The 14,833-nt window shown below is 42.7% G+C and overlaps 1 protein-coding gene across 1 annotated transcript in view; it reads left to right on the forward strand.

Moving 5' to 3' along the window:
• Window positions 1-14,833, forward strand: part of LOC131203776 (tubulin-specific chaperone cofactor E-like protein) — a 94,833-nt gene that overhangs the window by 29,720 nt on the left and 50,280 nt on the right. The window contains exons 9-11 of the mRNA XM_058194377.1: window positions 7,001-7,062; window positions 10,755-10,888; window positions 12,964-13,251. Coding sequence (XP_058050360.1) covers window positions 7,001-7,062; window positions 10,755-10,888; window positions 12,964-13,251 — 484 coding nt within the window. The remainder of the gene's footprint in view (window positions 1-7,000; window positions 7,063-10,754; window positions 10,889-12,963; window positions 13,252-14,833) is intronic.

Raw genomic sequence — 14,833 nt, forward strand, 5'->3', positions numbered from 1 at the left:
CCCAAATCAGCATTTTATTTATGATCGATGCGTTTGTGGGTGTGTGTTTTTACACATGCTGTAATGGGGAATGTTCATGTCAATAAGATATTTTATTATAAAGATTTATGGAAAGATAGAATTGTGTAATAATATACTATTATTTTATCGGTGGTCCTACTGTATCAAATACCCCAGTAGGGGTTGACAGACTGGTTGGATGCAAAGGGCCAGCCATTGAAATTTATGGAACATCCATTGGAACAGTATTTCTTATCTTCCTCCCAACTCCAATGTTGATGCCATCGTAGTACTGTCCACTATCCATGTAGTTGGTATCTTAGAAAGAAGCATTAAATAGGTGAGGGAGAAAGACAGCAAAGGAATTCCACCGAAGATTCATATTTTTATGCGTATTATCGAAAGAGAGTCAGTCTTAAATCCTAAACCTACTTCCTTAACCTTATGTCTCCTGTGTTGTGACTGACAGACTTCTAGAGGGAAGTAAGTTAGGAAAAAAGCTGTATTTAATTTATTTAAATCTGCAGTTTACATAACTTAGCCAATTCAAGAGTGTTTGCTTAAGTTGACGTTCTGCTAGGTATCCTAGAGAAAAGGCTTACAGCAAGACAAGAGCCTTCAGGAGCCTTGAGGTTTCTTCAACCATTCCCGTTTTTGTTTTTGTTTTTTAAAAAAATCCAAAAAAACCAAATGCTTTGGAAGCTGAGGTCTGCATCTAATACATTCTGTCAGCTTTCTGCAATTATACAGAATTGGCGCATAACTATGGGCAAAAACCGTCAGCATTGGGAGCAGCCAAGCTACATCAAATATTTAATCTTTTAATTAGGTACATTATAGGAGGATAAAAGCAGCATGAAAGGGAGAGTAATGTAATGGCATTCTGTACCAATGTCCTGTTCGGCTACATTTTTGCATTGGATTCAGCTGCGAAATCTGTGGATCATCCTGGTTTGCCAATAGCATCAAATTCACCACATTCTCCAACGTTCTGTATTCAACCCATAGCGCTGATTGGTTCCCTGTGTGAGCTTTTCTAAAATGCTGTGTACAAATAGGAAATGCGGTATCAGACTTTGCCAGTTTTCAACTCTGCTTTCATCCAGTGCTAATGTCACACGAGATCGTTTCTGACTGAAAACTGATTTTGACCATTGGCGTTTTGCTTAAAATGTTAATATTAACATTCACTTCACGTTTGGCTAGTCATCCGATGGGAACTGTCATAAGCCAGATGCCACAGCTGTTTGCTGTTGAACATGTGAACTCCTCTTTATGCTAGAACAGGGGTGTTCCAACCTTAAAGTTGTTTTAAAACCTGTGGACTTCAACTCCCAAAATTCCCCAGCCAGCCATGTTGGCTAGGGGATTCTGGGAGTTGAAGTCCACGGATCTTAAAAGTTGCTAAGATTGAACACCCTTCTACTGGAGGCTTCCTCTGCAGATAGTTAAGAAGCCAGGAGACTAAACACTGTAGAGATCATTTGTATTGCCAGACTGAATGGGCCCTAAACTCCCCCACGTCCAAAAATCTGGATAAAAAGCAAGAAGATCGTCTGAAATTATATTCTGAACAGCATTATCAAGTTCACAGTTGGATGGTGAACCCTTTTGTACGAAACTGCGATTCTACCTGTGAAAACTCTTTTGAGGTTTTGTTTTTGGGGGGGGAGAGCAATGTTCTGGGCCTTGGAAGTAGTTTATATTTCCCCCAAAGACCCCTGTTTACGAAAGGTGACCCTTTTTAAAGATAAGTGGGGTGATGTCAGAAAGTCCTCCTTTCCACAGTCAGGTTAATCCGTAGATTTCATGGCATTAGAAAATAGTGTAATTATCCGCCATTTTTAATGGTCTTGTACCGAAAACAAAACCTGGGGAACCGGGAAGTATTAGCTTTGGAACTCAGGGGGCTGTTATCACTGGGTAGCAAGCCATAGCAAGTGATTCCCGGCTCATATCTGGGCCTGGCAGTTGCGTGTAGTATTGAGCAAAAGGAAGGATCTTGGTTGGCATGACTGCAGGTGAGTAAGTTCTGTGCATGTTAGACCTCAATTTAGCCTTCACATTATGCAAAATAGGAAATTCGTAGCTAATTCTGCTTCCGTGATTAAGTTGAGCAAGAAACTTGTGATTTTCCCTTCCCCCCACCCCCCCACTTTTCCGACATGGAATGGTGGGGTGAAGAAAGGGCAGGGGTGTGCTGTGTTCTGGTGAGACCCCAGCATGATTGGAGATTGGAGAAATTAAAAGAAATAACCAAGCAAAATGAATGTAGGCCTCAACCGGTGATGGCGAACCTACTTGGCACTGTGCGCCGAAAAATTTGCACGGAAACATCGCGCGCTCACACTCTGGAAAAGCCAAACTTCTGGGTTCTAGTGCACATGCACGCTGGACGATCAGCTGGCCGGTGTGATGCACGCACCAGTTTTTGGCACTGCTGCGCGAGCGAAGGCAGTTGATCGTCGCCTGTGCATGCACGTTAGAAACCCGGAAGACAAACAGACAAGGCTGGACACACATGCCATAGGTTTGCCATCACGGGCCTAGACTCTGAAATCTCTACCCTTGCTTTGGCTTTGGGCTGCTGAGGTCCCAGAGAAAGCTGTGTATATATGGATGGATCCATTTAAAGTTAAAGGCATTTGCAATAGACGCATAGCATATTTACTCATTAGCAATCTCCAGGGTTTCAGACTATAACGCAGCTGTCTGTTTCAGTGACGTTGGTTTTGAAAAGATTACGTAGATTGAACCCCCCATTTTCATATTCTGAGCCTTTTTTCCCTCACTGCAGCTTGAGTTGAAACTGGTTATTAAAGCAGACAGTCTTGGCTCTGCTGAAAGTCCATAAACCAGTGTTTCTCAACCATTGCCCGCTTTAAAGACCTGTGGACTGCAACTCCCAGAATTCCCCAGCCAGCTATGCTTGAGGTTGCGGAGAGCTAGTGAGCCAGGATCTAATTAAGGGGCTGTTTCCTAAGGAGCCCTAATTTGTACTAATGGCTAGCTAGAACGCACTTTCTAGAGCAGGGGTCTCCAACCTTGGCAACTTTAAGACTTGTGGACTTCAACTCCCAGAGTTGAAGTCCACAAGTCTTAAAGTTGCCAAGGTTGGGAGTTGAAGTTGAAGTCTCTGGGAGTTGAAGTCCACAAGTCTTAAAGTTGCCAAGATTGGAGACCCCTGTCCTAGAGGGAGCTGCAGCTACTCTCCAGAATACGGATGAGCACGTGGCTGCACTCTGTTCGCTACCCTAGTTGTAAAGATTAGGAGCAGACACGTAGGCTGCAACATGGGGGGGAAAGTGTCATTGAATTCAAGAGCTGGTTTTTGGTAGAAAACTCTGTGCAGGGTTACACCAATGGAGCAAGGCAATTGAACGTAAGTAATAGCGTGACATCTATATAGGATTACCATTAGGGAGCTTCTGAAGAATCTACTCCCGTTTTACTCTCTTGCTGGCACAGAGCAAACAATGAGGAAGAGGAGGCCCACATTGACCGCTTAGGTCACTTCCAGATCTACCATCTGGCCAAGATCCTTGGCTTTAGTCATTTGAAAGGGCAATACATGTCAACCTTGGGAATACTAGGCACAATGACATGCAGCAATTCCTTATTCGGGATACACAGGGCCTGAAGAGTTTTCTGGATCTATTTACCTGGAAACATATCTGACAGGATGGTTAAAATAAATTTTTTTAAAAATCCACTACAATTTCCCTTTTGTTTGTATTCCGATTCATGTACTTTTGTGGAAGAAAGATAATATCCCTTTTCCAAGAAACAAGCGTTGTATTTCAGTGTTCAAGAACTTGCTCCAAATATAAGGCAGTCAATGGAATGATATCAATAAACTTTTAAGTTTTGTAAAAAAAGAAAAGAAAAAAAAGTGTGAAGCTGCTTTATTTCCATATTCCATTTCTAAGCCATAAATTACAATGTGCATGGATCTTGATGGATTAAGTTTTAGTTTCTCATCTGTGCTTTGGGAAAACTTCGGAACTGTCCAGAAAGACACTCAACTTCTGGCTGTTGAAGTCAGATGATGGTCTATTTCCTGAAACATTCAGAGACCTGAAACGATTTTCTTTTAATTTTCTTCGAAACCGAAAGCCCAAAGAAAGAAATCTATGGAAACTGTAAATCCACACGAATCCCTTCCTACACATCGATTTGGGGTATTCTATAAGCTTGGAAAATGTTACTTTGGCTCCTTCGTTCCTGAGCGAGCTCAATTCTTATGCTCTTTAATGCTAATTTGGTAACATTATATAGACCCTCCCTCAGTAGCACAAAGGAAGGGATGCTTGCTTTTTCCTCTACTTTTTTTTTTTTTTTTTGTCCCCAAGTGAAAAGTGATTCTAATCAAAACAGCCTCATTCCTAGTTCTTCCAACCTTGACATCTCCTGGAAAGTTTTTTAAGTTTTCAGAAAGAGATTTTTTTTTCCAGATTTGTAGCCCATTTCTGATTCACCTTTCGATCAGCAAACACAAACATTATAGATTTGAAACGCAAAACGGACCTGTTATTCGTTAAGCATTTAGTTCCGTCTTCAGGTTTTTTTTAAAGGGGGGGGGATTTTTTTTGGAACCACCAATCATTCACCGTTTGCAGGCGTTTTATTGACATGCTGACCTAAGTTTTCCCAGAGTTGATCAAAACGTGGTTTCAGATTTCAGCTATAATTTTGCTCCGCTCGACCACAAACCAGGTTGGTGATTTTGTTTTGCCATATATTTATATGCCTCTATTTAGAATTTCTATTTCTTATTTTCAAAGAGTTTTTATTTTTCTTTTCTTTTCTGAATTCTGCATTGTAAACTCTCGACTTTTGGGGATACAAATCTGTGTTTGTGATAGCGGTTTGATGAGGTGGTTGTTGTTGTTTTTTGTAGACCAGCCATCTAGTTTGTTTTTATTTTGTTTGATATCTCAGAAGCCACATAAAAAGCAACACATTTCTCTGCAATGGGAACACTGAATGTAGTTGATTGCGAATTGGATGTGATAAGTCTACTAATATTGGCTTCTGTTCCCAATTACATAGAGGAAAAAGCAAAGCTTTCAGCTCCCTGGTTCCCTTATCATCCCACTTAAACGCTTCTGCAAGATGAGATACCAGTCCTTAGCATATTATAATTTCTACATTTTGTAATTAATGCGTTGCTGTCATACATTTCAGGAAAATTAAGCCGCATACCTAATGAGGCAGCGCATCTCTTTGGGCATGTACACACAATCGCACACATAACAAAATACAGAGGCAGGTTTTATGCAACATGATTGAAGCATCTTCAAAGACTCAGCCAAGTTAAGAGATAGTGGTGCAGGTGCCAAGGAGTCAGAAAGAGAAAAAGGTAGTTTTGAGCACTGACATTAGACTGATTCCTCTCTCTTGCCAGCCTCCCAGGAACAGATGCATGATAAAAATAAGCAGTTGCAGCCAAATCCTACAGTAACAAAGACGTTTACACCTCTATGGAGATTATCAACCATCCAAATCCCAAAGGTGCTTTTCCAAAAGGACCTGCTTGTTTTTTGTTTTTTGTTTTGTTTGTTTTTCCTTGAAAACATTTTGCTTCTTATCCAAGAAGCTTCTTCCGTTCTTCACGAACGAAGCGAAATGGAAAAAGCACCTTTGGGATAAAGGTATTTTCTTTCACATGAATAATGCCACAGCTATTCTGGATGAAATCCCATTTTGTTCAGAGGTCGTTGGGGCGGTATGAATATTGGGTACAGATTCCACGCGAATGAAATTTTGCCAGCTTCCTCAATGGTTATAGAGGTTGCTAGCAAGATAACCTGTTGAGTTGCGTATCGCTAATGTGTGTACGTGGGCTGATTTTCAAATTAGTTTTGAGTAGAAGTAGAACTTGACTTGGGAATTCTGCCGAAAAACATTTTTATGGCTGCATATAACCACAATCCCATGCTTCTCCTAGTTCAGATTTGGAACGCAAACCGGTTCCCATAAATAAAAATTCTTCCATAGATAAATATCTTTCATAGATAAAATAGATAAAAAGACTTTACTCCCTCCCAAAAAAAAAAAAAATTAAGTAGAAGCTTGTTAAGGGCTTTACAGTTCTTTACTTCTGCATTTTTCAGCAGAACATAATTTTCCCCTCTACGGTAATGTAGCTTTCAAATGAGGAAGGTTGGCAAATAGTGATGAAACAGTGCGTACTTTACCTTAAAGTCTCTTTATGTATTCAATAATGTATGAGAAACTTCCACTCCCCCCCCAATAATTAAAACATCACCTAGAATGTATGTATTATTTATGTAATTTTGCTTTTAGCTCCTTTTCCCTTGCCCCTTCTAATCACCTAACCCACACATTTGTAGCAAGAGGGGGCATGCTTATGTCACAAAAGATTAGCCTCTGCAGCCTTGTTTGTATTTTCAAATTCCCAGTCAAGAAACGTTTAAGTATTCTTCAGCTGTTTTTTTGCAAGGGGCAGAGAAGGGGGAGAAGAGAGGATTAGTTTAATCGAAGTTTAAAGTCTCTGCAACGACAGCACTCCATGCTCAATAATTGGCTCTCATTTTAGTATACAGTGAAAAGCTAATCAGCCAAAAGCTTTGTACTGGAGAGATCACGGAGAAACTGAGGTTATTAAAGAATTGAATGTTTCTTCCCACTAATGTTCCCGTTAAATCCTGTTTACTGCTGACCTTGGAAACTCTTCAGTCCTAACCCATCATTAGGCTGCACTTTTCATTTGAACCCCGTCGCATAAAACAAGCAATTTACTTCTCCTTCCCCTTCCCATTTAATAAGGATGTTGACAGCTCCTGGCTAATTGAGAAGGTCTTAAGATCTGCAGAAGTTTTTTTAAAAGAAACAAATTTCTTCCCCAAATTTCTAGGCTCATCGGTCAATTTGGAGGTTGCTTGACTGACATATATTTAATGGAGAATTGATGAACTATTCCCGGCAAATTGTTACTGGTTACACTTCTCTGGTTTTTGGTTTCTTCCCTTCCCAGGATGAATTACCCATCGTTCTTTAGAAGCTGGGTGGCCTTCGCTGTTCTGCTTCTACAGCCAGGTTAGTATTTCAGGTTTTCAACGTGGGATAACTGAAATGCGCTCTGTTCATTCAGACAATCCACTGACATGGAGGGCATTCGGCAGGTTACATGAGAACCAAGGAAGGTGCCCCATCAGGAATCCTTTCCTTACCGCACATTCTCCGCTTTGTCTCTACGATTCTACCAAGAATATCTTCTTCAGAGGTGTCTTAAAATTGCTTCATTCTGGTGTGACCTTACCCTGCCACAAACACATATGAATGTGACCACCTGGTTAGCATTGTGGATTCTCCGGCCCATCACCCAACCAGGATGGGAAGGTGTTTGAACAGGAAATGCGGCTGATCTCATCTTCGTGGTTCTGGAATTGGTGTCCATCCTAGAAAAAGGCATGGTTGCATATAATATAATATAACAACAGAGTTGGAAGGGACCTTGGAGGCCTTCTAGTCCAACCCCCTGCCCAGGCAGGAAACCCTACACCATCTCAGTCAGATGGTTATCCAACATTTTCTTAAAAATTTCCAGTGTTGGAGCATTCACAACTTCTGCAGGCAAGTCGTTCCACTCATTAATTGTTCTAACTGTCAGGAAATTTCTCCTTAGTTCTAAGTTGCTTCTTTCTTTGATCAGTTTCCACCCATTGCTTCTTGTTCTACCCTCAGGTGCTTTGGAGAACAGTCCCACTCCCTCTTCTTTGTGGCAACCCCTGAGATATTGGAACACAGCTATCATGTCTCCCCTAGTCCTTCTTTTTGTTAAACTAGACATACCGAGTTCCTGCAACCGTTCTTCATATGTTTTAGCCTCCAGTCCCCTAATCATCTTTGTTGCTCTTCTCTGCACTCTTTCTAGAGTCTCAACATTTTTTTTACATCGTGGCGACCAAAACTGGATGCAATATTCCAAGTGTGGCCTTACCAAGGCATTATAAAGTGGCACTAAAACTTCACGTGATCTTGATTCTATCCCTCTGTTTATGCAGCCCAGAACTGTGTTGGCTTTTTTAGCAGCTGCTGCACACTGCATATGACAGGACCCAATTCCCACACCGTCATGGAAATTCTACTCCGGGCAAAAACGTAGAATTAAATTTGAAGCAATCATTTTATAATCATGCAGGTGGATTCTTGTGAGGCTTCTTAACCTGCATAGCACCTGTAAAAGGTGAGAGAAGCCAAGATTTGTTGGTTTCAGCTTAAAAAATAAAGTTATGAAGTCAGGTATAGGAGCACGACTAAATCTTGAGGGTTTTGTCTTAAAATTTACCCCTTCCCCATTTCTCATACATTAAAAGCACAACCTTGAGCCTTTTCGTATTAAAGGATTAGGTAATTCTGTCCCTCAGCCATCTTTTTACGAAAGCGTTTAACCATCAAAAGTATCTCCCCCTCCCCCATATTTTCCTTTACTTTTAATTTTGTTTCATTTGGCAATTTAATGAGATTTTAAATTTAAACTCTACCCCGCTCCAGTTAGCCCCACATTTAACAGCTGTGAGTTGGGATATAGATCCGTGCGGCTATTTTCGCCGCAGTCAAATGCTTTTCGTTATCCGTCGTCTTGCAAAATAATCTCTGCTGCAACTTGTTAACACGGTCCACGTCCATATGCAAGAAAGATGCACCATCTGCCAGGTGCTCCAGTTTTATGACACCCTTATCGAAAGTTTGCGCGAGGGCATTTAGAGCATTTAGGGCCTCTGTGGCTCAGACTGGTAAGACAGTCTGTTATTAACAGCAGCTGCTTGCAATTACTGCAGGTTCAAGCCCCACCAGGCCCAAGGTTGGCTCAGCCTTCCATCCTTTATAAGGTAGGTAAAATGAGGACCCAGATTGTTGGGGGCAATAAGTTGACTTTGTATATAATATACAAATGGATGAAGACTATTGCTTGACATAGTGTAAGCCGCCCTGAGTCTTCGGAGAAGGGTGGGATATAAATGCAAAAATAAATAAATAAATAAATAAATAAAAACTCTTTGGAAGTGCACAGGCTCCAAAGAGGCCTTGCTTTAGAGCAGCAGTCGGCAATCTTAAACACTCAAAGGAGCCACAAAGGTCCTAACTAGAAGCCCCATTCAATTCTGGAGCTGACCGGAAGTCCGGTTCCCCCACCATAGAGTCTCCTCCTAGCGCAGCGTCTTTTTTCCTCTGCCAACTGGAAGTCGGTTCCCCCCACCATAGAGTCTCCTCCTAGCGCGGCGTCCTTTTACCTGTCTACCTGTCCTACCTCTACCTGTCCTAACCAAAAGCCCTATCAATTGTGGAGCCGACCAGCAACAGCAGAGGGATGAAAGAGCCACATGCAGATCCAGAGCCATGGGTCGCTGATCCCTGCTTTAGAGTAAAACCCTCTGCAGCTTCTGACGAAGAAAACAAATATCCATGTTCTACTGTTAGTTAAGGGACGTGGTGGCTCAGGGGCTAGGATGTTGAGCTTGTCAATCGAAAGGTCGGCAGCTCAGCGGTTCGAGTCCCTAGTGCTGCTGTGTAATGGGTTTTTTGTTTTTTTTTATTTACATTTATATCCCGCCCTTCTCCGAAGACTCAGGGCGGCTTACAGTGTGTAAGGCAATAGTGTCATTCTATTTGTATATTTACAAAGTCAACTTATTGCCCCCCCAACAATCTGGGTCCTCATTTTACCTACCTTATAAAGGATGGAAGGCTGAGTCAACCTTGGGCCTGGTGGGGCTTGAACCTGCAGTAATTGCAGGCAGCTGTGTTTTAATAACAGGCTTCTTACAGCCTGAGCCACACCGCGGCCACACCACGGGGTGAGCTCCCGTTACTTGTCCCAGCTTCTGCCAACCTAGCAGTTTCGAAAGCACGTAAAAAATGCAAGTAGAAAAAATAGGGATCACCTTTGGTGGGAAGGTAACAGCATTCCGTGCGCCTTTGGTGTTGAGTCATGCCGGCCACATGACCACGGAAACGTCTTCGGACAGCGCTGGCTCTTCGGCTTTGAAACGGAGATGAGCACCGCCCCCTAGAGTCGGGAACGACTAGCACGTATGTGTGAGGAACCTTTACCTTTTACTGTTAGCTTGCAAAAATTCAGCCACAGAGAAATGCTATTTATAGACAATGGATGCCGCTCTTCTCCAAGTCCTTACCAACACCCATTCCACCTGTCTCAAGTCTCTATAAGACTAGCCTATTAAAAGACCAGCAACATTAAATTCTCTCTCCATCCTCAAATGCATCCAGCTGATTACTAGACTCATCTTTTAATGACCCCATAATCCCTTGCGGGTTGGAGTCTGGGCAACCGAATGGAGCTAGCAGAGTGTTTTAATGGCCGGATGCCCTTCCTGTCGCCAATGCGGACTTTCGTTCAGCAGACATATCCTCAGTGTGCCCAGAGAGAGAAATAACTGCCTCTACCTAGGATCGAACTCACAGCCTCCTGACTGTGAGGCGAGAGCTCCACCTCTCGGCCGCCGCACCTCTCCAGCTGATTACTGATTATAATTTCATTTTAGTCTTAGTTAACTGATAATATTCTAGAGTATCATCCATTAACGAAGACTAAAATGAAATTATAGGTTAAATAAATAAAGGTGACCCTGGATTGCATTTTTTGCAACCATCCGCCAGGGTGGGGGGAAAAATGGAGCGGGTTTGGAGGAAATAACAAGAGGTACGGCATGAAATATGGTTGGCACCAAAATAATTATTTCTCTCTCCATGTCTCTTTGTTGCAGCCCAGACTATGGGCATCTTATACCCTTTTTGGCCCAATGACACCAAAACCCCCAAAGTGGATGATGGCAGCTCTCCAGAAATTAAGCTCTCCTTCCCCTTCATTTTCTTTGGCGCACCGTACAGGACCATTTTTGTAAGTAAAACACCACTTGGTAACGCCAACCGCGCCTTTCCCCCCCACACACACCATTAACATCTGCATTTTAAACACTGCTCTCCCCTTAACAGCCTTCCTCGGGAGAAGAGGAAGATTAATGGCCTCCTCCCTGCCAAGTTCTTACACGTTATGGACGAGAGGGTCTATTATTAAGAAAATCAAGGGTGCGCTTACGAGGCGAGCGTGCGAGGGGCCAGATTATAAAAGCCCAGCCACAGCCTTGTGCAGTTGATTAAACACTCAAACGACGCGCAGGCTTTGGCATGTTAAGCATTGAGCCGGTGGCAGGAAAAGCAGAATATGTCAAGGAGCTGCAGAAAAATATACATACATACATACATACTAGTGGCGAAATGTAAAATTTGTTACTACATGTTCTGTGGACATGGCTTGGGCAGGTAATGTGGCAGGAAATTGGGCGTGGCCAACTTTTTTTTTTTTTTTTTTTGCTTTGAAAAGCATTTTTTCTACAACCTCTTTGGCCGAAGAGGTTGTTAAAAAATGCTTTTAAAAGCCTCTGACGATTCCAGCTGAGCTGCACGATCATTCACCGATTTTAAAAAATGCTTTTAAAAGTTAAAAAAAAGCCTCTGATGATCACGCGGCTGAGCTGGGCATGTGGGGTGCAAGGATTTTTGCTACCGGTTCTCCAAACCACCCGCCGCCATCGCTACCGGATCTGGCGATCCAGTCCAAACCAGGAGCATTTCACCCCGATACATACATACATAATTTGTATTTTGCTAATAAAGAAATAAAAGGAGACTAATTTAGCTCTCATCAGCAAGCCTATATATATATATTAGGAAATACTTCTGCTTTGGGGATTGTTGTTTTTCCCTTAGGAGCTGTGTCATTTACTCTGCCTCCTAAGTTGCTGCTCCAAAAGAGAGCATGATTTTTCCAAGACAGGGTTGAGAGGAGAGGATCAAACTGTTTCGTGCACACAAGACACACAGATACAAACAAACACACACACACACAGAAACACACACAAAGAATAAATTCCAACTTTGGAATCTGGTTTCTAAGCAGACATTGGTCCATGCCACGAAGGCCACCGTTCATGCAGTTGGGAGACTTCTGAATTTGTAGGTCGGACTGAAACGGGGCTAAGCGTGGGTGGAATCATGGGAAAAGTGGGGTTTGGGGTTCTTTTGCGCTTAACAATGGCAATAGGCCCCGTGTTTTTGTTTTGGTAGTAGACAAGCGGGCAACTTTCACTTAAATCAGTTCTCTTCAATGGGTCCCAAGAATGCTTTTTTTTCCCCAAAAAGGCAACTGAGCTTTCTTGGTTTTGTCCTGGAAAACATTTCGCTTCTCGTGCAAACAAGCCCTTTCCGTTCTCTTCAATGTGGGCACAACAAGATGGATGCAGGGGTGAAATTCAGCAAGTTCTGACAGATTCTGGAGAACCGGTAGCAGAAATTTTGAGTAGTTCAGAGAACCAGCAAATGCCATCTTTGGCTGGCCCCAGAGTGGGGAGGGAATTGGGATTTTGCAGTATCCTTCCCCTGAAGTGGGGTGGAAATGGGGAGTTTGAAGCATCCTTCCCCCAGGAGTGGAGAGGGAATGGAGATTTTGTAGTATCCTTCCCCTGGAGTGGATGGGAATGGAGATTTTGCAGTATCCTTCCCTTGGAGTGGGGAGGGAATGGGGATTTTGCAATATCCTTCCCCTGGAGTGGATGGGAATGGAGATTTTGCAGTATCCTTCCCCCAGGAGTGGGGAGGGAATGAAGATTTTGCAGTATCCTTCCTCTGCCACGCCCACCAAGCCACACCCACAGAACCAGTATTAAAAATTTTGAATTCTGCCACTGGATGGATGTCACGGGAATTCAGAGCGTAAGATTTGAATTCTGTGTTTCATTCCTCTGTCTTTACTCCATCCCAATCTCCAAACACAAGGGGGACATAAATATATAGCTCTATTTCCATCGAATAATTAAAGAGCCTCTACGTTCGACTCGCCTTGCCTCAGTGTGATGTTTGAGCTGACATTGTTGCTTCCTGCTAACATAAGTCAAACCTTCCTCCTGCCTTCAACAGGTCAACAACAATGGAGTCGTTTCTTTCAATGTGGTGGTCAGCCAGTTCACCCCAGAATCCTTCCCTTTAGCTGACGGGAGGGCATTCATCGCCCCTTTTTGGGCAGATGTCCACAATGGCATCCGGGGAGAAATTTACTACCGGGAGACCACTGACCCGGTCCTGCTCAAGAAAGTCTCTAAAGATATCAGGAAATATTTCAAGAACCTGCCTTCTTTCGCCGCCCTGTCGGTTTTTATTACCACCTGGGATGAAGTTACCTTCTACGGAGGGAGTAGCACAACCCCGGTAAGGTCACCATCTTGGTTCCTGCTTAACAACTTACCTCCAGATTTCTAGAAGGAGAGCGGTGTTAACTTGCTGTGCCCCAAAACCAGATGGAGTCTGGTAGCACCCCTTTCCATAAAAATAAACCTTAGAATAGAATAGAATAGAATAGAATAGAATAGAATAGAATGGAATGGAATGGAATGGAATGGAATGGAATGGAATAGAATGGAATAGAATTCTTTATTGGCCAAGTATGATTGGACACACAAGGAATTTGTCTTTGGTGCATAGGCTCTCAGTGTACATAAAAAGAAAAGATACGTTCATCAAGAATCATAAGGTACAACACTTAATGATAGTCTAGAATAGAATAGAATAGAATAGAATAGAATAGAATAGAATAGAATAGAATAGAATAGAATTCTTCATTGGCCAAGTGTGATTGGACACACAAGGAATTTGTCTTTGGTGCATAGGCTCTCAGTGTACATAAAAGAAAAGATAGGTTCATCAAGAATCATAAGGTACAACACTTCATGATAGTCATAGGGTACAAATAAGCAATCGGGAAACAATATTAAGAAGAGATTGGACAATCATTTATCTGAAATGGAATAGGGTTTCCTGCCTGAGCAGGGGGTTGGACTAGAAGATCTCCAAGGCCCCTTCTAACTCTGTTAATTCTGTTCCATTCCATTCTATCATCTATCTATCTGTCTGTCTGTCTGTCCTCTCTCTCTCTCTCATTTATCTATAATGTTACAGTCATTTGAAAGTTAGATTAGCATTTTAGAGGACTTTCCTGCCCTCTAAATGAGAGATAGCATTACCAGTTTTCAGCCATTGCTCGAAACCCCCAATCCCCCCCTTCCGCCCCCCCCCACCCTACCAGCACCCAAGGGGGGGAAAAAAGGATAGCCATCATTGGTATAGGGTTTCCTGCCTAAGCAGGGGGTTGGACTAGAAGACCTCCAAGGTCCCTTCCAACTCTGGTTATTCTGTTAGCTGCGCATTTCACAAAACCCCAGCTCTTTTGCTAACCCGTTTTATTTATTTACCAAATTTATTCGCCGCCCAACTTGCGGTTCAAGGCGATTTAGCATGTTGTGTGATTTTTCATCCCCCTTCCCCCCCACCCTCCACCCCCTGTTTGTGTCTTCATTTAGTTGTGGCAATCGGTGCAAAAGCAGCTCCATTTAAAGTCTTTTCTCCAGAGTAGGGCACAGGATGGGGGGTGGTGTGTTCTTCGGAGCGGCGATGAGTGAACGGTGAACGATCTCAGCCGATCCACGGAGGATAGTAAATACAAACAGAGACATCACCCTGACAAATCTAGAAAAGATTTTGGACAAGTGGGGCGGGTTCATGGCGTTGGGATTGAATCAAACCTCCCTGCACCACCGCATTAAATCAATCCTGGGTTGCCATCCCTTCCCTTTCAAATCTTGCAAGGTAGGATGAGAAAAATGGAAGTCTGGTTTGTTTGTTTTTCCCCCCCAAATGAAAAATACATGTTTTGCTGACCTCGTTTATTTATTTATTTATTTTATTTATTTTATTTGATTTTTATACCGCCCTTCTCCCGAAGGACTCAGGGCGG

Source organism: Ahaetulla prasina, chromosome 9 (assembly GCF_028640845.1).
Source record: "Ahaetulla prasina isolate Xishuangbanna chromosome 9, ASM2864084v1, whole genome shotgun sequence".
NCBI classification, from domain to species: Eukaryota; Metazoa; Chordata; class Lepidosauria; order Squamata; family Colubridae; genus Ahaetulla; species Ahaetulla prasina.